Source organism: Mizuhopecten yessoensis, unplaced genomic scaffold (genome assembly GCF_002113885.1).
Source record: "Mizuhopecten yessoensis strain PY_sf001 unplaced genomic scaffold, ASM211388v2 scaffold10921, whole genome shotgun sequence".
Classification (NCBI taxonomy): Eukaryota; Metazoa; Mollusca; class Bivalvia; order Pectinida; family Pectinidae; genus Mizuhopecten; species Mizuhopecten yessoensis.
In genome coordinates, this window is record NW_018408788.1 from 1,213,265 (window position 1) to 1,238,963 (window position 25,699).

General features: G+C 37.1%; 1 protein-coding gene across 2 annotated transcripts in view; it reads left to right on the forward strand.

Moving 5' to 3' along the window:
- The first annotated feature begins 475 nt into the window (after positions 1 to 475).
- The window catches only part of LOC110463672 (late secretory pathway protein AVL9 homolog), a 32,728-nt gene continuing 7,504 nt past the window's right edge, over positions 476 to 25,699 (forward strand). The window contains exons 1-15 of one of the 2 annotated variants that reach the window (XR_002464415.1): positions 476 to 689; positions 3,284 to 3,404; positions 4,547 to 4,632; positions 5,388 to 5,459; positions 6,058 to 6,214; positions 7,588 to 7,667; positions 13,324 to 13,393; positions 14,097 to 15,610; positions 17,440 to 17,574; positions 18,291 to 18,432; positions 20,129 to 20,209; positions 21,385 to 21,499; positions 21,961 to 22,014; positions 23,345 to 23,433; positions 24,318 to 25,563. Coding sequence is in view for 1 of the 2 variants with exons in the window: in XM_021518468.1 (XP_021374143.1) it covers positions 609 to 689; positions 3,284 to 3,404; positions 4,547 to 4,632; positions 5,388 to 5,459; positions 6,058 to 6,214; positions 7,588 to 7,667; positions 13,324 to 13,393; positions 14,097 to 15,610; positions 17,440 to 17,574; positions 18,291 to 18,432; positions 20,129 to 20,209; positions 21,385 to 21,499; positions 21,961 to 22,014; positions 23,345 to 23,433; positions 24,318 to 24,391 (2,871 nt within the window). In the remaining variant the exon portion in view is untranslated. The remainder of the gene's footprint in view (positions 690 to 3,283; positions 3,405 to 4,546; positions 4,633 to 5,387; positions 5,460 to 6,057; positions 6,215 to 7,587; positions 7,668 to 13,323; positions 13,394 to 14,096; positions 15,611 to 17,439; positions 17,575 to 18,290; positions 18,433 to 20,128; positions 20,210 to 21,384; positions 21,500 to 21,960; positions 22,015 to 23,344; positions 23,434 to 24,317; positions 25,564 to 25,699) is intronic. The other variant, XM_021518468.1, reaches the window with a different exon arrangement.

Sequence of the window (25,699 nt, forward strand, 5' to 3'; positions counted from 1 at the left end):
TTTGCTGCATACAACCGGTGGTCACCAGAGCATGACTGAAAAGTTGTGATTAAAATAAACAAAAAAAAAGTTAGCAGTAAAATAAAAGTGGAACTGGAAGGAGTAAAACAAAACATCAGGGCGTAATTTCTAAAACTTTTCAGGGGTAAATTAACTTTCTCATGAGTAAAATAATAAACACAAATATATACGTACATGTACTGTACCGTCTAGGTAATAAAAATACTCCTTTCCGTGGTCTTAGATCTACGTACACATAAAATGTTTACTTATGAGTCATTTTATGTTTTGATTTTCTTTTGAAAATTATTCATCAAAGCGAAAAATCCATCGCTTGCTCACAGTTTTAGATAGCGGTACAAGGATCTTTAAAAGCCAGACGTCATATTTTCTGTTATCTGGCCAATCACAGTGAGGTTACTGTACACGGCACGGCACGTTAAAATTTCGGATCGTCTCTCTATTTATTATTTGATTTAAAGATGGTATCAGAGAGTCACACATGTAGTTTGTCCCGGAAGTTCGCCCATCGGTTCTGCGGCAGACGATGATGACATTTGGTTTACAAACTAGAAATATCATGGTGTAAACCAAAGCGATGTGAGGAGATGGCAGGCATGGAAGTAACGAGGGACTCGCCTGTACTACACGTTGTAGTTATAGGATTCCATCACAAGAAAGGCTGCCAGGTACACGGCTCAAACATGAGTAGCTTGGGGATCCCACGCCAGTCACTACTGTAACGGCTTCCTAGGGAATCACGCATTTTTACGTCTAAATTTCACGATGAGACAATTCTGTTTCATCGAAGAAACCCGAAAGCATCATGCAAATCAATACTGTAACTATTGGTTGAAGCGGAAATACAACTCAAAAGACACCTGGCTCCGAATAACTGGATTGACTGATTTACATATAACGAACCAAATAAGAAGTTATAATGTCCAACCACAGGGGTTCGTTGCAAATATCTAATACACATATGTGTGCTGTGATCCATATCAGTACAGCATATGTGTATTAGACATTTGTAACGAACCCCTGTGGTCCAACTAGGAAGTGAACAATCAAGTCAAGCTCAGGATCCGTCTGATTATAATACCACAGAATTATCTAAGTCCGTGATAATACACTTGTTGAGGTTGTCTATAATATCGTCTAGTCATCATCAGTTTCTGTGCGTTATGTATTTCCGCGCAGCCATTTTATCAAGCTATATCTTATAACTACATGACCTGCTGGACCACAGGAGTCTGACGTTTAATTAATATATCTATAATAGTCTTTATATAAAAAAAAAGTTTTTTTATAGTATACAGGGTATTTTTTATATATAAAGACTATTATACATATATCATTAAACGTCAGACTACTGTGGCTGGACACAGCACAAGGATATGTTAGAGGTTTGGCCATCGGCTGTAAACTGACACAAACTAATAATTACTGCACGTTTGTTCGGAAAACATAAGAAATAATCACAGATTAAGAAAACATGCATAAATATGCAGTTTTGCTTAATGCACTTTTATCTTGCTCAAAATGAGCCCATAACTGAAAAACTGGTGATACATTTCATTCATGAACTGGTCTTTTTTGAAGTCTGACAAATGTACGAAAATGTTGTATGCAAATGAGTCCGTATCTCCTCGCCAATTTATTTCCACTAACGAAGAGCCAAGGAGACATTCTTATTTCGATAAACAGTGTTTTCAATGAAACGTAAACCTTGTAATGCAATGAACTTCCAATTTTCACCAATTTTAAACAGAACAAAATGAGTAATAACTGAACATCAACCAAAACCAATATAAAACTGCAGATTTTTTTTTCACAGATTCAATATTTATAATATTATAACTAAATAAATATAATAAATAAATTTTAAAATATTACATGAATTCGTTGACTCTCACACACATGGTTAACCTTATTTACTTTCACACACATGGTTAACCGTATTGACTCACACACATGGGTGACCGCATTTACTGTCACACACATGGTTAACCATATTCACTGTCACACACATGGTTAATCGTATTCACTGTCACACACATGGTTAACCATATTGACTCTCACACACATGGTTGACCGTATTCACTCTCACACACATGGTTAAACGTATTGACCGTCACACACATGGTTAACCCTATTGACTGTCACACACATGGTTAATCGCATTCACTGTCACACACATGGTTAACCATATTGACTCTCACACACATGGTTAACCGTATTCACTCTCACACACATGGTTAAACGTATTGACCGTCACACACATGGTTAACCATATTGACCGTCACACACATGGTTAACCATATTGACTCTCACACACAAGGTTAACCGTATTCACTCTCACACACATGGTTAAACGTATTGACCGTCACACACATGGTTAACCATATTGACTGTCACACACATAGTTAACCATATTGACTGTCACGCACATGGTTAACCATATTGACTCTCACACACATGGTTAACCGTATTCACTCTCACACACATGGTTAAACGTATTGACCGTCACACACATGGTTAACCATATTGACCGTCACACACATGGTTAACCCTATTGACTGTCACACACATGGTTAATCGTATTCACTGTCACACACATGGTTAACCATATTCACTGTCACACTCGTGGTTTACTGTATTGACTCTCACACACATGGTTAACCGTATTGACTCACACACATGGTTAACCGTATTGACTCCCACACATGGTTAACCGTATTGACTGTCCCACACATGGTTAACCATATTGACCGTCACACACATGGTTAACCCTATTGACTGTCACACACATGGTTAATCGAATTCACTGTCACACACATGGTTAACCATATTGACCGTCACACACATGGTTAACCGTATTGACTGTTACACACATAGTTAACCATATTGACTGTCACGCACATGGTTAACCTTACTTACTTTCACACATGGTTAACCATATTCACTGTCACACACATGGTTAATCGTATTCACTGTCACACACATGGTTAACCTTATTCACTGTCACACTCGTGGTTTACTGTATTGACTCTCACACATGGTTAACCGTATTGACTCACACACATGGTTAACCGTATTGACTCATACACATGGTTAACCATATTCACTGTCACACACATGGTTAGCCGTATTCACTGTCACACACATGGTTAACCATATTGACTCTCACACACATGGTTAACCATATTCACTGTCACACACATGGTTAACCGTATTGACTCTCACACACATGGTTAACCATATTTACTGTTTCACTGCACAGGTTGAGTTTTCCTACCCACCACTGATTGCGGGAAATGAGGTTGATAGTCATGAGGTACCAGAAGTGTGGAAACACCTGCCATCCCTGGCTATACCTGATGGCGCTCATAACTTCACACAAGGTATGGTTATCTTATTCAAGCCGATTATGTTAAAATTAAACTGGACATTTTCAGGAAAATAATTTTCTATATATTTTTCTCAATATTAAGTATCATATTTTTCTTCTAATCAGGTAACAAAGCTGCTATAGCATGAAAGATTTGAAAACATCCTCTTAATATTGTGACCATTAATTTTATTTGTCTAATTATTATATTTAGAAATATTGTGGAGAAATATTCAACATCAATTAAGTACAAAAGATATGCATGGGTTTAAATGTATGCTCTGTCAGAAATCAGTACAGGATATTATAAGTGTTGCCCTTGTCTGTATTTAAGTATGTCTGGCCAGCTGGTGAAGTTTTCTTGTTTTGGACTACAACAAGAGTCATGCAACCTCACATGCCTATGTGCCTTGATGAGTACAACATATCTCAAGACATTCTGTGACCTTTGCTTTTGACCATGACCTGTGACCTAGCTAGGCTAATGTTTTGCTTTTAGGTTAGTTATAGACGAGGTACTGGAGCTAGTTAGGGTCATGCAACATCACATGAATATATAGATATGCTCTATACTTACAGCATGTTGCATAACTTTTTATAACCTTTAGCTTTGACCCTGACCCCTGTGACTGACATTGCCATAGTTCTTATTCATAAATATATTAAATCTATTTAGTTTACATGAACTATTAATCAATTTAGTGCAACTTGCATTAATCACAATCACTCTTGTTGACCTGGATGTTAGCCTGGAGAAAGTTTTCTGATTTTTGACAAAAAATCTTGCTATGTTCATTTTGATAGCTAATTTATCAATTAAAAACATGTTAATCTTTAACATTAAATATATTATTCTGGATTCATGGGTATTATTGGGATAATCCGTTGTCATATTATGATTAAATTAGCTAATCTGAAGTAATTCAAGGGAGATAACATGTATGAACAAGCACAGTTGTAAGTGTGATTAGATTAAAAAGTTTTTATCCTTACTTTAGGCCTTTTATATACTTTGTATTACATTTAGTTATAAATTTATATATAAGCTTTTGTTGTTCCTTTCATGAATAAAACAATTATGTGAAAAGGATGTTTGAAGCATTTGTGATTTGTTTTGAGCGATATATAGTTTTATGTAAGTTTTTTATTTTTTAGACACAATATTTTTCCACCTGCCGTCACGTGATGGGAACTGCACTACTGTGTACGGAGTAGCTTGTTACAGACAGATGGACGCCTGTGTAAGTGTATTACATGGAATAGCCATTAATCTTCAATGTTTTGTTTTGATTACAATTTTATAAGAACTTGCAGATGCTGGATTGGATAACAGTTTAACTTTCTCAAATACTTCAGGGCTGTGTACCACTGTTATTATGGAATACTTGACAAAAATGTCAGTCTGGAATAGTGTAATTGGTGCAATTCATTTTGATTGACTGATCTTATAAAATATAGACATTAATAATGCCAGACCTAATTAGAATAATTAAATTATCATTGCATTGCCATTAACATTTCTGTGCAATCTTCTATAACACTCTGACAATGTTTTGCAAATCACTAGACTTCCTTGCCCATACTCAGTATTAGGAAAAGTATTACATGTAGTAGGGCAGGGCTAGTAGAATATTTCAAAAGCTGCCTGCAGGCTAGTACTTGAAATAAGTATGAAATTGTACCACCTGCCTTACAAGACCAAGTACATTGCTTAGGGTGTTATGCACCCATTTAAGTTGCTTTAATTTCAATGTTGAGAGAGCCGTTGAGAATCCTAGCTGTCTTCATATTAATGATCTAGCTGCTGTGAGGTTGTTAAACCCCAAACAAAGAAAACCTAAAAAAAATATTCCTGTTCCCTTTTAAATCTTATCTCACAGGCTGTTTAATAAGCATATCTCACAGGCTGTTTAATAAGCATAATTATATTTGTGCCTTTCATCTGTGGTTATACGGTGTTGCAGATTATTATTGCAAAATTTGTCTTTTCACACAGGATTTGGTAAATAAGACAGCGGATGTGACAAGAAGCACTGTACAGAAAAGTGTGTGTGTTCTCAGTCGTCTGGTAAGTGATACAATGTGCTACAGGGTCAATTGTGAAAGATGGTTATTTCAATACAGCTATAGTCAAAGTATGCTTGTCTTTTACTGAAATTGAGAATATCTTCCTCATGATTTGGTCATTTTGGGAAAATATGGCACTTTTTAGCTAGGGGAATTAAACAGTCTGTATTCCGCTGTAAAACTGAGCAAAATAATTTACTGTATCGCTACATTGTCTACATTGTATTCACCAGTTTAAACCCAAATATTGTTAAATTTTCCTCTTCTTACTATATTGTTGAGGGGATATAGTGTTAAATCTGTGTGACGTATGTGTATGTACGTGTTTACTCTAATCTTTCCTCTGTTGACTTTGTTAACAGATTTTCATGAAACTTTATACATGAATAAAAATAAAGAGTACCATATGGTTAAACAGTTTTGTTACCATTGTCACTCTAATTTTTATGAAATTTTTGTTTATGAAAGTCCTTTTCTACAGAATTGTTCCATATTAACCACATCTCTCAATGCATTTTACAGAATCATTGTAATGAAATTTAGTATTTGTGACTGATGAAGACTTTGACCTATTGATATATTCCTATCTCCATTTACAGCCTCTGTTTGGATTGGTGAAGGCCAAGTTGGAACTAATCACACATGCCTACTTTGAGGAGCGAGACTTCACCAAGGTGGGCTTATTGGAGGAGACGTATCGTAACCTTACAATGTCCGTCACCGAGGGGGTGAGAGACGGGTCACGAGTCTTCATGGGTAGGTGTTTTCAAGTTTTTTACTGTAAGATGTTAGAGAAATAGAAGAATTGTAAATTTGTGCACAATATGACACTTAACTTGTTGCCAAGCATCTTTTTTCCTTTAAAAATGATTGAAAATTCTTAGAATATTAATATAAACTTTAATCATTAATATAAACCTTAACAAGTCCTTGCGAAGGAAAATATAGAATGAAATCATAGATCTGTCGGATCTTCCGCTAGGCCTTTCTGCCTCTAGTGCTTCTTCAGGTGGATAACAGCAAAGTACGGGTTACAAAAGGAAGGTCACAGCCTGAAGAAGCCCTAGAGGACAGAAAGGCCCGACAGACTTATGATTTTTTTTCTATATAAACCATATATATTTCAAAGAATTGTGAAGCATGTTATATCTACTTATATGAATCGCTTCTGATGGCCTGGATGTTAGCACGCTGGGGTGTTTAATGTTGAAGTATCTGGAGCAAACCCACATGGTTGGGCAGGTAACCCTTACCTTTTCACGTCCAAACGGGAAATCAAACTTTTTGAGAGAAAAAAATGATTGTCGATCCTCTATAATGGTCCTGAACGAATCATCTCTTGTCAATTCTTGACAATATCTCCAGATTGTTATCAGATTGCTCCAGAATTACCTCTTGTCAATTCTTGACAATATCTCCAGATTGTGCTAATTATACCCACGCAACGAAGTTAAATACTGGAATCACCCTGTCTGGATGTCTGTCGACGCAGTAACTAATCCGGAAAACTCCTCATTAACTAACAGGTGGATTTCATTGAAACTTTGCATGAATGATCGGTATCTTATGTAGTTGTACACCAGCATTTTAATTTGGGATTTTGACCCTTTTTGATGGAGTTATGCCCCTTTGTGCTAAATACTTGTCTGTGCAACTCCTCATCAACTAACAGGTGGATTTCATTGAAACTTTGCATGAATGATCGGTATCTTATGTAGTTGTACACCAGCATTTTAATTTGGGATTTCATCCTTTTTTGATGGAGTTATGCCCCTTTGTGCGAAATACTTGTTTCTGGTGGTGGACCATATTGCTTTGCCTTAGAAAACCTTTAGCTTACATGTCTGGTTTATAGGAGCGGGGGTATTAGTTAGCCTTTAGCTTACAGTTCTAGTTCTGGTTTTTTCTTTGAGTTCACTGTTGGTAATGAAATTAATTAAAAATAACATCCCTTGTTTCAATATTGAAATGAGAGCAGAGAATGTTATTTATCCAGTATCAAACAAATAGTGAACTTTCCATAACACCTGGTTTCACAGAAAAATTAACAAATTTATGAGGGTAAGGTCATTTACTGAAGGCTGATTATGATGCTGAACCTGACTTAAAATGTTTTATTTTCATTGTAGGTATGTCAGTGAGGGATGTTGTGTGCCAGTTTAGACACAAAATTGTCCTGTTGTTCAAACTTATCCTACTAGAACGCAGGGTAAGTATAGTTTTAAACATATTTTTTTTTTGCACAACAGCATAAACATGTTAAAAGAGGAAGATTACAGCATAGTAGGGGTCATGAAAGGAATATCACAGCATAGTAGGGTCATGAAAGGAAGATATAACAGCATAGTAGGGGTCATGAAAGGAAGATCACAGCATATATAGTAGGGGTAATGAAAGGAAGGTATACCAGCATAGTAGGGGTCATGAAAGGAAGATCACAGCGTATATAGTAGGGGTAATGAAAGGAAGGTATAACAGCATAGTAGGGGTCATGAAAGGAAGATCACAGCATAGTAGGGGTCATGAAAGGAAGATCACAGCATAGTAGGGGTAATGAAAGGAAGGTATAACAGCATAGTAGGGGTCTACTCCAACAATGTTAGAGGTTTTACACGGCGAAAAACTTTGACAGGCGCCGCGTAACCTCTAACTGCCCATAGCTGATTTTCCCGATGCTGACTATCACATTTTCAAAGTTCGGATTAAGAAAGAGTATATCGTGTTTACATACATTTAAATGGTCAAAAGGGTCCAATAAATATTCCTTTCCATAAATCCATGATTATATGAGAAAAATTTCATGTCAAAGACATAAATAATGAGTTTTTCCTCATTCAAAGCGAAGCAGACAGCTTTTGCCATGATTTTTCCGGTTAATACAAAAATGGATTACATGTAATGTTTCACAAGCGGAATACAAACAAACTCCGTATCATTTCGTTCCGTTTGAAATCCCCCCTGATATTTTGTATTAATCCAGAAGCCATGTTTTAAATGTAGGTCAGAGATGTGCTACAACGACATGGACATGTATTTTGAGTGTTCTATTCCGTAATATACTATATATTTGTGTCTGTGACATATATATAAGATCTATATTATATAAACCGTGAGTAGACATCGTTGTCATGAACTGTTAACCACTTATGCGAGTTTTTCAAGACGATTTTGTTCCGCCCGAAACTGCATCAAAGAATTAGTGCTTCGGAAATGAGAGGTCGCAGTCGGCAAAATCATATCCGATTGAAAAAAGGCCGACCAGCGGCCTCTCATGTTATGGGAGTAAGTAGGGGTCATGAAAGGAAGATCACAGCGTAGAAGGGTTATGAAAGGAAGGTATACCAGCATAGTAGGGGTCATGAAAGGAAGATCATAGCATAGTAGGGGTCATGAAAGGAAGATCACAGCATAGTAGGGGTAAGAAAGGAAGGTATAACAGCATAGTAGGGGTTATTAAAGAAAGATATAACAGCATAGTAGGGGTCATGAAAGGAAGATCACAGCATATATAGTAGGGGTAATGAAAGGAAGGTATTCCAGCATAGTAGGGGTCATGAAAGGAACATCACAGCGTAGTAGGGGTCATGTAAGGAAGATCACAGCATAGTAGGGGTAATGAAAGGAAGGTATAACAGCATAGTACGGGTTACAAAAGGAAGGTAACAGCATAGAAGGGGTTATGAATGGAAGGTATAACAGCATAGTAGGGTTATGAATGGAAGGTATAACAGCATAGTAGGGTTATGAAAGGATAGTTTAACAGCATAGTAGGGTTATGGAAGGATGGTTTAACAGCATAGTAGGGGTTACAAAAGGAAGGTAACAGCATAGAAGGGGTAATGGGTGGAAAGTATAACAGCATAGTAGGGTTATGAAAGGATGGTTTAACAGCATAGTAGGATTATGGAAGTATGGTTTAACAGCATAGTAGGGGTCATGAAAGGAAGATCACAGCATAGTAGGGGTAATGAAAGGAAGGTATAACAGCGTAGTAGGGGTTATCAGCTCACCTGGCACGAAGTGCCAAGTGAGCTTATGCCGTGGCGCGTCGTCCGTCCGTCCGGCGTCAATATTTTACTTTAAAAGACTTCTTCTTAATAACCGAAAGGCCTAGGGTGTCAATATTTGGCCAGAAGCAAACTTGGATGAAGGGCTACAAAGTTTGTTCAAATAAATGACCTTCACCTATTTTCAAGGTCACAGGGGTCAAATATGTCAAAAACTTTAAACATCTTCTTCTCAATAACCAAAATGCCCAGGGAGATGATATTTGGCCAGTAATATGCTTGGGTGAAAGGCTACCAAGTTTGTTCAAATGAATGACCTTCAATTATATTCAAGGTCACAGGGGTCAATTGTATTAAAAAACCTTTAAACAACTTCTTCTGAATAACCAAAATGCTCAGGGTGATGATATTTAGCCAGTAGCATGCTGAGATGAAGTGCTACAAAGTTTGTTCAAATGAATGACCTTCATCCTTATTCAAGGTCACAGGGGTCAAATATGTTAAAAACTTTAAACAACTTCTTCTCAATAACCAAAATGCCCTGGGTGATGATATTTGGCCAGTAGCAAGCTGAGATGAAGGGCTACAAAGTTTGTTCAAACAAATGACCTTCACCCATATTCAAGGTCACAGGGGTCAAATATGTTTAACACTTTAAACAACTTCTACTGAATAACCAAAATGCCCAGGGTGATGATATTTGGCCAGTAGCTAGATGAGATGAAGGGCTACAAAGTGTGTTCAAATGAATGACCTTCACCATATTCAAGATCACAGGGGTCAAATATGTTTAAAAACTTTAAACAACCTCTTCTGAATAACCAAAATGCCCAGGGTAATGATATTTGGCCAGTAAGGTATAACAGCATAGTACGGGTTACAAAAGGAAGGTAACAGCATAGAAAGGGTTATGGAAGGAAGGTATAACATAACAGCATAGTAGGGTTATGAAAGGATGGTTTAACAGCATAGTAGGGTTATGAAAGGATGGTTTAACAGTATAGTAGGATTATGGAAGTATGGTTTAACAGCATGGTAGGGGTCATGAAAGGAAGATCACAGCATAGTAGGGGGAATGAAAGGAAGGTATAACAGCATAGTAGGGGTCATGAAAGGAAGATATGGAAGGTATAACAGCATAGTAGGGTTATGAATGGAAGGTATAACAGCATAGTAGGGTTATGAAAGGATAGTTTAACAGCATAGTAGGGTTATGGAAGGATGGTTTAACAGCATAGTAGGGGTTACAAAAGGAAGGTAACAGCTTAGAAGGGGTAATGGGTGGAAAGTATAACAGCATAGTAGGGGTATGAAAGGATGGTTTAACAGCATAGTAGGGTTATGAAAGGATTGTTTAACAGCATAGTAGGATTATGGAAGTATGGTTTAACAGCATGGTAGGGGTCATGAAAGGAAGATCACAGCATATATAGTAGGGGTAATGAAAGGAAGGTATAACAGCGTAGTAGGGGTTATCAGCTCACCTGGCACGAAGTGCCAAGTGAGCTTATGCCGTGGCGCGTCGTCCGTCCGTCCGGCGTCAATATTTTACTTTAAAAGACTTCTTCTTAATAACCGAAAGGCCTAGGGTGTCAATATTTGGCCAGAAGCAAACTTGGATGAAGGGCTACAAAGTTTGTTCAAATAAATGACCTTCACCTATTTTCAAGGTCACAGGGGTCAAATATGTCAAAAACTTTAAACATCTTCTTCTCAATAACCAAAATGCCCAGGGAGATGATATTTGGCCAGTAATATGCTTGGGTGAAAGGCTACCAAGTTTGTTCAAATGAATGACCTTCAATTATATTCAAGGTCACAGGGGTCAATTGTATTAAAAAACCTTTAAACAACTTCTTCTGAATAACCAAAATGCCCAGGGTAATGATATTTGGCCAGTAGCATGCTGAGATAAAGGGCTACCAAGTTTGTTCAACATATATAGTAGGGGTAATGAAAGGAAGGTATAACAGCATAGTAGGGGTTATTAAAGGAAGGTATAACAGCATAGTAGGGGTTATGAAAGGAATGTGATACAGCATAGTAGGGGTTACAAAAGGAAGGTAACAGCATAGAAGGGGTTATGGAAGGAAGGTATAACAGCATAGTAGGGGTTATGAAAGGAACATCACAGCGTAGTAGGGGTTATGAAAGGAAGAAATAACAGCATAGTAGGGGTCATGAAAGGAAGGTATAACAGCATAGTAGGGGTTATTAAAGGAAGGTATAACAGCATAGTAGGGGTTATGAAAGGAATGTATAACAGCATAGTACGGGTTACAAAAGGAAGGTAACAGCATAGAAAGGGTTATGGAAGGAAGGTATAACAGCATAGTTAGGGTAATGAAATGAACATCACAGCGTAGTAGGGGTAATGAAAGGAAGAAATAACAGAATAGTAGGGGTCATGAAAGGAAGGTATAACAGCATAGTAGGGGTCATGAAAGGAACATCACAGCATAGTAGGGGTAATGAAAGGAAGAAATAACAGCATAGTAGGGGTTATGAAAGGAAGGTATAACAGCATAGTAAGGGTTATGAAAGGAATGTATAACAGCATAGTATGGGTTACAAAAGGAAGGTAACAGTATAGAAAGGGTAATGGAAGGAAGGTATAACAGCATAGTTAGGGTAATGAAATGAAGGTATAACAGCAAAGTAGGGGTCATGAAAGGAAGGTATAACAGCATAGTAGGGGTTATGAAAGAGAGGTATAACAGCATAGTAGGGTTATGAAAGGAAGGTTTAACAGCATAGTAGGGGTTATAAAAGGAAGGTATAACAGCATAGAAGGGGGTATGAAAGGAAGGTTTAACATCGTAGTAGGGGTAATGAAAGGATGGTATAACAGCATGGTAGGGGTTACGAAAGGAATGTATAACAGCATAGTAGGGGTTATGAGAGGAAGGTATAACAGCATAGTAGGGGTCATGAAAGGAACATCACAGCATAGGAGGGGTAATGAAAGGAAGAAATAACAGCATAGTAGGGGTTATGAGAGGAAGGTATAACAGCATAGTAGGGGTTATGAAAGAGAGGTATAACAGCATAGTAGGGTTATGAAAGGATGGCTTAACAGCATAGTAGGGTAATGAAAGGAGAAAGTTGAATACTGAACAGCATAAGAAAGGAAGATCACAGCATATATAGTAGGGGTAATGAAAGGAAGGTATAACAGCTTAGTAGGGGGATTGAAAGGAACGTATAACAGCATAGTTAGGGTAATGAAATGAAGGTTTAACAGCAAAGTAGGGGTCATGAAAGGAAGGTATAACAGCATAGTAGGGGTCATGAAAGGAAGGTATAACAGCATAGTAGGGGTTATGAAAGAGAGGTATAACAGCATAGTAGGGTTATGAAAGGATGGTTTAACAGCATAGTAGGGGTTACAAAAGGAAGGTAACAGCATAGAAAGGGTAATGGATGGAAAGTATAACAGTATAGTAGGGTTATGAAAGGATGGTTTAACAGCATAGTAGGGTTATGAAAGGATGGTTTAACAGCATAGTAGGGTAATGAAAGGAGAAAGTTGAATACTGAACAGCATAAGTATATTTATGTCTGTAGAATATGATTGAGCAAATCTGACCTGACTATGCTATGAGCAATTCTTAAACTTTATATAAAGTATATAAATGAGAATATAAATTATTTTTTTTGCACTAAGGCAAATGCTAAATAAATAAACAACTCCAAATATTTATGTTCAAAAAATATACTGTTCTTCAAAAATAATTTTAAGCAAATATACATATGTTCAGTCTTGTGTGAATTTTTCCAGAAAAAATGTTGATACATGTACCCCATCCCTCCTTATAGGGAAGCTAGTATTGTAATACATTGTGTTGAATCTTTTAGGTTCTATTCTGTGGACCCCCTGTGGAGAAACTCTGTAATACACTACTTTCAATATTCTCCTTGTTCCCAGGTAAGTACATTAATAATGTAGATATTTATCTGCATGTTAATTGTTTGGAAACAAGCAATTTTATGTTAAAGAGATGCATAAACTTTATATGTTATCATTTTTATAGAAAATATTGTTTAAACAGAGATCAAGGGTTCCCCTTTAATTTACCTTTGCATATTTATTTTTATTTTTATAAGAAGGAATATAAAAGAACAAAAAACATTTACACTAAATAGAAAAAATGGACAGTTATAGATCACCTGGCACAAAGCGTGTGTAAGCTTATGGTATGTGGTCTGTCTGTCAACTCTTTCTTTGAACAACTTCTTCTTCAGAACTGGAGGACCTAAGGTATTTGGCCAGCAAGTACCTACCTGGAATGGATTTCTATAAAAATCCAAATAAATGATTTTGACTAAATTTCATTTCAGGTCAACTATGTTATAAAACTTTGAATAACTTGTGAATAACCAAGAGGCCTAGAGTAAAGATATTTTGTTAGTACCTTGCATGCTGGTTTGCAAGATTGCTCTTTAAGATATTATCCTGTCATTATTGCTTAAATTTCCACGTCAGTGATACAGACCCCCTGGGCCTTTTGTTGTTTATAAAATTATATATCAGAGGCTATCATTAGAAACGTTAGATTGTGTTACTTTATCATAGTTAAGCCTCTTCGATGAGACAAAAATATATATCAATATATGTTTTTTGATTACAGGAATGATAGAATTCGGTTTAGAGGAAGCTACATCTATTGGCACCAGCAAGAAGTTATCTCCTACGATGAGGTCCACCCAAATTGGCAGTGACGAGGAAGAATTCTTGGAAATTCGCTATCATAGTGATAGTTCACAGCAAAGTTCCCCAAAACTTTCCCTGGACCCCGAAATACAGCTCTCTATAGACACACAGATATCCAAACTCAATGTTGAAGAACCTAATTCTCCGACAATAACAAGGGGATGTGATGAAGATTCTGGGACAAGCAATCCACTCGCAGAAAAAAGCTACGTTTCAGATTCCAAAACTTTACATTCCAGTGTATCTGATGACGAAAGCAATGTAACCAGTAGCAGTGTTTTAACTGGTGAGGATATAAGTGCAATAACACAGTTAAAGTCGGACTCTATAAAAAATAGAAATTCAAATTGTGATAAGGACAGTGAGACTCTCCCGGTGTCTAATACTACAGAGGACTGTGATATCAATGAAAAACCACGAGAATTAAATGAGCAAACAAAAAAGGATCAGAGCAATGATCTGTCCATTCCAAACAGCAATTGTGATACCAGCAGTGAACTGAATAGCGAGACAAGTTTTATACTTGGCATGAAGTCGACTGAGATTAAAGTACCCAACAGTAGATCACGTGGAAGCTCTTTCCATTCCTCATCTCCAAGTCCAGTTACTTCCCCTGGGCAAGTGGTCTTGACCGAGAACACCAACCCACTGGCTAATGTGAATTTTATCACACATATAGAGGCAGTCCAGACAGGCTACACAATCCAGAACAGCGATTCTGTCATAGACATGGAAGAGTACTCCGAAATGCTAGAGAAAATGAATTCGGAATCTACCCTGAAAAAGTCTTCAAACCCAGAGCTATCCGTAAGCTTAGAAGGTGCAAAAGAAGGACTGCTCCAACACAAACTAAGTGACAGTGTTGAGGAGCTTGATTCCCCAGAAAGTATTCAGAAGATTGATAAAGAAGATTGTTTTTCCTGGGAAGAGGATCGGTTATTTTTATCCATTGAGCATGAATTGGAGTCTAGTAACAAGGAAAGTAGTGGAGAATACTCTGATAATGTAACAGACGCTGACCAGACGGGTTTAAAGGCTGGGAAAAAAACAGTATCTAGGCAACAGAGCAAAGTTAGTGAGGACGGCAAGGCTGATATTGATACCAGTGATTTGATTGAGGTAGATCTAGTCTCATCTGAAACCAGTAGTAAAAAATCTGATGGGGATAAATCTCAAGATGACATCAGTCTGCAGGATACTGATGGAAAATTGTCTAGTCCAGGGAGTAAGGCCGCTGCCCTACGGAACAAGCTGAGCTCAGCATTTGGTACAGTGCGGGGAAAGACGTCGCGGTTGAAACGTGGCGGTAGCAGTGGACAGAGTAGCAACAACAGCCCGGGAGATGTACCAATATTAGAAATGTCAAACTCCTACCTTGCCTCAAGACTACAACAGGATGATTGTGGCTTCCCGCTCGTCATATTCTCTAAGGTAAAGTTACTCAAAATATTGACAATGGTTTCCCACTGGTCCTATTCTCTAAGGTAAAGTTCCTCCAAATATTGACAATGGTTTACCTCTGGTCATATTCTTGAAAGAGAGAATATCTTGAAAATACTGTCATGATACCCGGGGCCCCTGCTTAGTGCTATTAGGTGTGAAAATTCTCTGTATAAGACCACCTGTCTGTGATGACATCATCGCTCTACAGACTTCATTTCTTACATGATTGTCATCTATTTTATGAGTTTGCATTTCAACCTTCTTTGGTAAAAAGTGAGTCCACTATTACTTAAATAGAGTTTGGTGTTATCACTAAATGGACATGATTTCATTATCAGTTGTACATGTCAACTTCATACTGTATGCCAGGAATGTTTCGCCTAGTCAAACTTTCGCCCTACGCTGGTGGAATCTGTATTCGCCGAGTGTTAATTTCTCCCTTCACATTCGATTGATATGTTTATTATGTTGGCTATTCATGTCGGCGCTTACGATAAATTCACCCTCATTACCAAAGGCAGAAGTTAAACTGCGGCGAAAAGTTACCGGTAAGCAGTATATGTTTTCACAAGTATCCCCTCTTAGACAAGTTAGTATTTTGAAATCTATACCTTTGGTAATCACAATGAATTATAGTTCTGTTTGCTCCCTATATGAACATTGACTGACCTTTTATCAATCAGAGGTCAACAGGACAGGTCATTGTAGTCTTTCCGTAATTATCCTGCAATAATCCCAGGGGTCAACACATACTTTCTAATTAAGAGTTGGGGGCTGGGCTCATTAAAAGACAATGAAACAGCATTTGTTGGCATTTCTGCTGACCTGTAATATATATATGGATAAGCTTATTACCAGGCATGGGCTTATAGTCGGAAAAATACGGTAATATACATTAGTTATAATTACCCAGTATTCTATGCCAGGAATTTTTTGCCACAGGTTAATTTTTCACCTTTTTGGCCCTTCATAATGAAAGCGAATTTATCATTACAGAATATAATTGAACAACATAATACACATAGTAATTAAATGTGAAGGGTAAAGTACAGTACAATCCCAAACCTGGTGTACAGTACAATCCCAAATCTAGTATACAGTACAATCCCAAACCTGGTATACAGTACAATCCCAGACCTAGTATACAGTATACGTACAATCCCAAACCTAGGACACAGTACAATCCCAAACCCGGTATACAGTACAATCCCAAACCTAGTATATAGTACAATCCCAAACCTAGTATACAGTACAATCCCAAACCTAGTATACAGTACAATCCCAAATGTGGTATACAGTACAATCCCAAACCTAGTACATACAATCCCAAACCTGGTATACAGTACAATCCCAAACCTAGTATACAGTATACGTACAATCCCAAACCTAGTACACAGTACAATCCCAAACCCGGTATACAGTACAATCCCAAACCTAGTATACAGTACAATCCCAAACCTGGTATACAGTACAATCTGAAACCTAGTATACAGTACAATCCCAAACCTGGTATGTACATTACAATCCCAAACCTGGTATACAGTACAATCCCAAACCTAGTACATACAATCCCAAACCTGGTATACAGTACAATCCCAAACCTGGTATACAGTACAATCCCAAACCTGGTATTCAATACAATCCCAAAGAGTCCTAGAACCTATCACTATCATAGGAACACTAGATAAGTGTTGACATAAATAGTATATTCTGTTGATGTAATTAACTGCTTTATCTAATTTTGAGAGTCAGGTGTCAATATGGGACTTGACTTACATGTACATGTATCGTTTCAAATAGTGTATGTGATGTTTCAGGGTAATGTGTGTCACCCGTACCTGTCGCTACAATACTACGACCTAATGCAGGATGTCAACATACGAGCCTTCGTTATTGGGGCCACTAATATGTTGTTTAAACAGAAGCGACATCTCACCGACGTGGTCATTGATGTAAGTGTCTGTGTGAACATTGCCGTACATGTTTGTAGCAAGTCATGTGTGTTTGTTTCTGGGTTTTATGTCTTCACATCAGCTATATGTCTATATGGCGATGGTGCCCACTGATGATGAGATTACTCAAGGGCCGTTGTAAAGTACCATTACACAGAGATAACCGGGATACTGAAGCACGACACGTACTCACCTGAACACATCATTCTGACAGCAAGTTAACCTTGGGAGACACCAATGAAAGGACGAGTTGTTAACAAAGGAAAAGTCCAGATTGTTGTGAAGGGGGCAGTGGATAAATTTGAATTTCTTCTAAATCTTCTGTTAGAAGACACAGAAGAAAATGTTGATACTGTAGCTTGCTTGATGTGATAATTTCCAAAGAAATTTTTAATTTATCATTGAACTTGAACTAATGTTCACTTTTCTTATTTTCTATATAAAATCATTATAAATATACTGAATTCCTAAGAATGCAATATAATGTGATACCGTACATAAATTACAATATTTCCTTAGCATTGCCATATATTGCAGTATGAAAATTCCTTCTTGATAGTCATCAGTCTAAACTAAATATATACATATATGTATACGAAAGGCAGCAAATTCAGATTTATTTTTTGTTTATCGTTTTTTTGTCAGTAATTTGTGAATTTTAACAGATGTGTGAAATTATCAAGTAATCCTGACGAAAGTATCTGCTTATTTGACAGACAACGGAGGGTCATGTGGATATCCATGATAAAGAACTACAGAAGGTCCTGAGCTTGACCACTGCTGACCTACGGTTTGCAGACATTGTTGTGAAGGCTGTTATTGAAGATGACGAAGAGGGTGCCTACTTTGATGGGACAGGTATACTGGTTAAATATGATATCAACATTTTTTTGCCAAAACTTTATTGTTTCTTTAACACTAGGGTCGCGGTGGCCAAGTAGTTAAGGCGTCTAACTGTCTAAGGTACTAGCCACAGGTCGGTGGTTATTCTCGGGGTACTCAGTTTTCCCTCGTCACTGAAACCTGGCTTGTCCTTAAAAGACCATAGGACGTAAAGTGCAAACAGACAGACTGAACCAAATGTTTCTTTGCTGCTTTCCTATAGATTTACCATAACATTACAGGCCATGTTCAGTGGAATGTTTGGTATAAGGGTTTTGAAATATTCATATCGTGAATCTTGTTTGTTCAGTCAACTTCATTCCAAGTACATGTAGCTTAAGTGCTTTAAAAAGATTTTTTTGAATAATATATAATTGTATAATATAAAGAAAACTAATTTGTATTATACATGTAATTATTTACCAAAAAACATACAGAGAAATACATGTACATCTTGGTAATTTGAGTTATAAATGCATGTAAGATATATTCAAAAGTACTGTGATCTTTGTTAAATATTATATATGTTTTGTCGCAAGAATAGCACTACAGTGCTAATGTTATTATGTTACATGTATATGCGACATTAAATAAAGCTTCTTGACTCTTGAAGATGTAAGATAGCTTTGTACTTGAAAAGAAATGAATGGAAAGGAATTCGACACTGGCCAAATTTCTTTCCAAAAAACACCTACTAGGCTAGAAGCAAAAATGTGACGGGATACAAATATTACAGTTTACAGTCACTGGATTGTGCAATTTTCAATTATTGGGACAGTTTCAAAAGAAAATGGAAAATCTTTATACCCAACTGGCTTGAAAGTGGAATTAGTATAATATTTCACCCCCTTGGGAGTGAGAAAGAGGATCTCAACCTAAGGGAAAAGATTCTTAAGTTGCCAAATATGAGGCTTGCTGAATATTTAGCAGCTAAATCGTTCTCTGTGGTTTGAGATTCCCAAATTTCATCCTCGAAGAGGTGAATGATTCCTTTTCTTTTATGTTGTTGGTCAATGCCATATTGATATTTCGGTTCAATACACTGGTGATGTGGCATTTATAGATTGTTGACATGACATCATACAGTTATTGTGACTTGGATATCCCTTCTGACATCACAATCATAGGATGAGACAAGGATTTCTCCCCCATTAGACAAAGATATCCACACTTCTGGTAAAGGAAAGATATTTCTGTGTTATCCTAGTGTACTGACAAAGGATTTCCTTGTCATAACAATTGCATTAAATCAGGTTAACAATGCATTGTCATCAGGTCAACAATGCACTGACGTTATGTCAACAATAGCAGATCAAGGAAGATAACTCTGATCTGCTGGAAATTATTAAATAACTTTTGCATTTCATGAAGTTACCACTTATATTTGATTGGGGAGAAAATTATCATTCCTCACTTTAGGAGTAAGACAGAAAGCCGAGGGCCAGACATTTAAAAAAGTCATTTTCCAAGGGTTGAGATTTTTCTGTCTTTCCCCCGAGGTGGGGAAAGATTATATTAATCTCACACCAGGAAAAGTTCTAGTTACATCAGTTCTGTTCAATGTATTAGAGAAAATAAATCAGTGGTGGCTTGATTACATTTCAATATATAACAGAGGTAGTAACCTCAGTAGTTGTATAGACGATGATCATGTTGTATTATGTTGTGACAGAGTGGGAGGGAGGCGACGAGTGGCTGAGAGCTCAGTTCCGGATCTATCTCCAGTCTCTACTAGTCAGCTGTAAACAGGACGGTATGTAACAGTCAGTACTTTCCTTTCAGAAAGTTAAACAGTTCTGCAAAGATATAAGTTGTTCCAAGCACTGCTTTTTAATAAGAAATCCTCTTGTTAGAATCTTTTGAATCTGGGGCTATTGCAAGAATCTGGAATAGAGCACTAAACTGAAAAATGACAAGACTGGTTAAAGTTTGTCTTGTAAATTTGTATATTTTCATTCCTTATAACGTCAGTTGGGAGAATTTGGGTGTTATATAGTGTTCCCTGTAAATTGTAACAGTTTCTTTGCTTTATAACTTCTGATCACCTACACACAAAGTAGATATGCATTTCTCCCACCTTTGACTGGATTGTCTCCCCTTAACCTGTTCAAGACTTCTCTGTCCCTCCCCAGGGTATGATTGATTGCATGCAGAAAGACACAATACTATCTGGTCATGGGAACATAAGAAATGATGGGAGAGGTCATATGCAAACTAGGATAAAAAAAGATTGCATTTGCTGAAAAGTATTGTTTTTAAAACATAGATGGGAGAAAAACAATCATCCTCTACCTTAAGGGTGTAATGCATGTAATGCAGAAATCTCTAACTTTCTGCATGCTTTTTTGGTTATCTAAGTGTCGGCGGAGCCTTGGGTTGGGTTAGTCATGACCAGGCAAAATATCACTTCATGTTCCTTTCCCAAAGGTCAAGGTTGTGGTATGAGGATCAAAGATCAAACTATCGTCTTAACTATATACTTCTGATTTGTGTTTCACAATTTCACAGGTGCATGCATCTAAGGTAGATTGCATGTCAGCTTACATTTTCAGGTCCATAAGTCAAACAACAAAGTTGTGGCAAGGGTCAAATGATTGGTCAGACTAACTTCTCATTGGTAAAATCAAACTTGAAACAACAACAGGAGTCTTATAACACTCGGATCTATGCCCTTAAGGTCAAGGTCATTGAATGTTGTGGTCAAAGGTCATAATCAGTGTAATGCTTGTTTGAACCAAAACTTTGTTGTTGTAGTGTGATACATGTAAGTAACCTCTGAAAGCAGTGAGGAGGGACAAGAGGTGGGGTATAGCTTCATAAGCCCCAGTTTGTAACTCATTTATAGCTTAGACATTTCTCTCATTGAAAGTCATTTTAAAGAGATCATGATCTATATTTATTTAAAGTTTGATTTAATTTTCCTTTCAGATGTAAAACATCAAGAGGATTTCGGTATGTCTTTTGTTCAAGCATTCAAAACAACACACAGCTACCGTGTATGGACCAGCACAGAACATGAGGGCATGAAGAATATTGCCTTAGGGTAAGGATCTACGATAATCACTTGAGCATTTCATGTCATTTCTGTATAGGAAGAGTTGCTTGTTTTTGTTTTATTGAAATGATATTTCATTAATATGGAATTGAAATTCATCAAATGATGCATAACAATTATTATATCAAGTTTGGGGTGTACATGTATAGGAATCACCCTGTCTGTCCATCTGTCCATGATCCTTGTTGTGAGCCCAACTACTTCTAAACCATTAGTTTGATTTTTTTCCTAACTTGCCACAGTGAAAGTACGCCATGTGTAGATGTACATATAGAAAGGAATTTGTGATTCAACTATTTTCCTGGAGTTATGGGCCCTTGAAACTTTAATTTCTGCTCCAGAAACAAATGTAAGCACAAGCAGGGGGTATACCATTGTGAGCTGGCTCACAGTTTCTCTAGTTATATTTTGCACAGTGCATTTCAATTATATTGCTGTCATCATTGCAGGCATCCGTACCATGGTAACCTGGGCGTGTCGGACATCAGAATGAGGCTATCACAGTAAGTTGTTATGGAATAGCTAGGCAGGTTTTCTATGCAAGCAGATGTTGCTGCAATACTGTTACATGAAGAGTAAAATCATTTGCATGATTCTTTTGACAAAACTGTTTGGAACCATGATTAGAATGGTATTTGTTGGTCCCTACTGGTACTACTGGAGAGGATTGTAGGTTCGTATTCAGTCTGTCTGTCAGTCAGCCTACAGATATCTTTATCAAACTGTCCACAGCATATCCCATTATAATTTATCACCAACAATTGCCAAATTTGGTCTTCAACATCTTCGCTTCGTATACACTCCACTTATGATTTTATTGGATGCGAGAGGTTGGGACCGCACAAAATTTTGAAGGTTCGGTAAACACGGCTATATCCGCCAAGGATAAGTGGAGTGTATACGAAGCGAACACTTGGCTAGCGAAGATGGGTCTTCAAGTACCTCTTAGGATGGCTTAATGCTTGTCCTAAATTAGGTGTGGTACCCAAACAGATTGTTGTTCCTAGGCCTTTAGATATCAAATTTCTGTCTGGAGATTGAGAACTAAGGATTGCTTGCAAAATTTAGCCTTGTTTAAAGTAGACTTTGCCATCATCCATGTATTCATATCTCTTTAAAAGAAAGTGATATTTTATCTATATAAAGGACATTAAAAAAAGGAAAGCCGGAGATTCAGATGGCATACAGTAATCATGGTGTCCTTTGATCCATCTGTAAGCCTGGGGATATCTTCGTTTCTGGAGATATCTTGGAATTCATAGTTTAAGACCAATCTTTTTGAAATTTGACATTTTACACTGTAATATGTAGATGTGTAATTGGGATTTAAAAACATTCTTTGTTCAAGGTCAATGTCACTGAAAACAGGGGAGGGGATCATTCCTTATCATGGAACCTTAAAGACTGATCTCTTTTGAATTTGATATTGTGATACACTGTGATCTGTAGATGTGCAATAGGGTTTAAAAACTTTCTAAGGTCAAGGTCACTTTTACTAAAAATAGACAATTGGGAAACAGTCAGGCACATCAGCGCCTTTGTAAATATTGAAGATGTTCACTAGCCCCAGAATGAAATCTACTAGCTGTAGGTATCAGGCTAGTGAAAGTACAATCTTCTGTATTAATGTCATATTATAAACCAGGCTTAATCTTTGGGTTTGTTAACCCTTTTCACCCCTATGTAAATTTAGTAGACTCTACCATGCATTGATCTGGATGATTTCATTATGGTCTACAGTGGTGAAAGGGTTAATAAGTATGTGTGTGATTATGATACTTGATTATGTCTTCTGTCACATACACCTAATGTCTGTACATGTTCTGTCAACAGTACAATGCAGAGTACAGAGCGAGGCAAGAAGATTAATGCTGCAGTGTCTCAGACCGGCAAATATGTCATGCAAACAGGCAAAGTTGTAGGTCAGTATATCACAGAACTGATTTTAACTACAAATAGATGATTATACCTCCTTTTTAGCCCACCATCATCAGATCTAATTCTCAGGAAGTACTTGAGCGATCGTTCTCAAATTTGATATGTAGGTTCTCCTTAGTCCTTAGTTGCTGCCTGTTTTATTTTGAGTGATGATTTAAACAAGATGACTGCAGGAAGAACTTAACAGATCTTTCCTATATTGCAATGATGCGTTCTATTTCTTTCACATTAAGTACTTTACTAGTAAATATATGAAAAGACAAACTCACTTTGAAGGTTGTCTTTTATACACAGAAGTGTGAGTTATACCTCATGGTGCATTTACTGTTTACATGGCTCGATCAAACAGATAAGAGAAAAAAAGAGAAAAGATTAAACTGAAATGGAAGTAACGAAGATGGTACAATGGTGGGCGCCAAGATCGCTCTGGGATCTCTTGTTATAAGTTTGATCACACAATGTGTATTTATCTTGTGTTGCCAATAGCACTTATATATAATTTTGACAAATACTATTACTGAAGAATTTTGTATTTCTATGTAAAACATATTAATATTGATTTAACTACACAGCTACAATGTTGTTGTACATAATCAGGCACATGATAATTTTTGTAAAACTGTTAATCTTTATTAAAATGATCTTCACAATATCAACAATGAGGTTTATTTCTTAACGCTTTATTGAAGCCCATCCTTTTGAGGGTTAGATTACACTAAATGTTAATAAATTGATCAGAGTTACGTTTAGATATGAAACATTATGATAAATACTAACAGCTCACAGCCTGCTTGTATATATGGATTATCATGTTAAAGGCATGTAAATAGCACACGGCTAACGTGTAATGGTGGTCAATATTTTGAAGGTGGCGCCCTCACTCAAGCTCGATCAGCCATGTCCTCCTGGTTCAGCAGTAAGGGCAACAAGGAACAGACCTGAACACTGATACTGGTACTGATTATGTCAGTATCACCATGGTAACAGTTTTATTCTCCTGGTACTGATTATGTCAGTATCACCATGGGTACAGTTTTATTCACCTGGTACTGATTATGTCAGTATCACCATGGGTACAGTTTTATTCACCAGGTAGTAATAATGTCAATGTCACCATGGTAACAGTTTAAACTTTTGTCAAAGAATTAACAAAGAGGGGCCGAAGATTATAGCCATTGTTATTTGTTTGTTGAGATGAATATGTGGTTTATGAACCTGCAGAAGAGTTGTTGTCCTAGATTAAATCAGGTTATTAAGGTTATTGTCACCGTTCTTGTCCAAATAACCACATATTTACTAAAATATGTCTGGGTTATTATATTAGATATAAAACTATGATGCTTTTGTTAAAGCTGACAGTGCAAGTTAAAGAATATTTTTTTTCTGGTTTTGAGATCTTCCCCAGTGACAATCTCTTCCAGCTGTCTTATCTTATTTTATCAGAACAGTTGAATACAATGGAAATGGAACTCATCAAAGACACAATTTATCTTAGAAAAGTGGAAGTAATAGTAAAACACGACCAGTTAAAATATCTAATGCACAATCCCTGCCCCAAACCCCACTAAAAATTATGGATGACTTTGACTTTGTTATTGGAGTTGATGTTTGGTGAAGTGTTTGTTGTTGACCTTGTCGTTGATTGAAGATGTCCGTTGGTAAGATGTCCTGTTGACCTTGTCGTTGATTGAAGGTGTTCGTTGGTAAGATGTCCTGTTGACCTTGTCGTTGATTGAAGATGTCCGTTGGTAAGATGTCCTGTTGACCCTGTCGTTGATTGAAGGTGTCCGTTGGTAAGATGTCCTGTTGACCTTGTCGTTGATTGAAGATGTCCGTTGGTAAGATGTTCCTTGTTATTCATGACATTGTCGTTGATAGAAGGTGTCCATTGGTAAGATGTCCTGTTGACCTTGTTGTTGATTGAAGATATCCGTTGGTAAGATGTTCCTTGTTATTCATGACATTGACATTGATAGAAGGTGTCCATTGGTAAGATGTCCTGTTGACCTTGTTGTTGATTGAAGGTGTCTGTTGGTAAGATGTTCCCTGTTGACCTTGTCGTTGACTGAAGGTGTCCGTTAGATGTTCGTTGTTGACCTTGTCGTTGATTGAAGGTGTCTGTTAGTTATGATGTTCATGGTTGATCATGACCTTGTCGTTGATTGAAGGTGTCCGTTGGTAAGATGTCCTGTTGACCTTGCCTTGGTTGAAGGTGTCCGTTGGTAAGATGTCCTGTTGACCTTGTCGTTG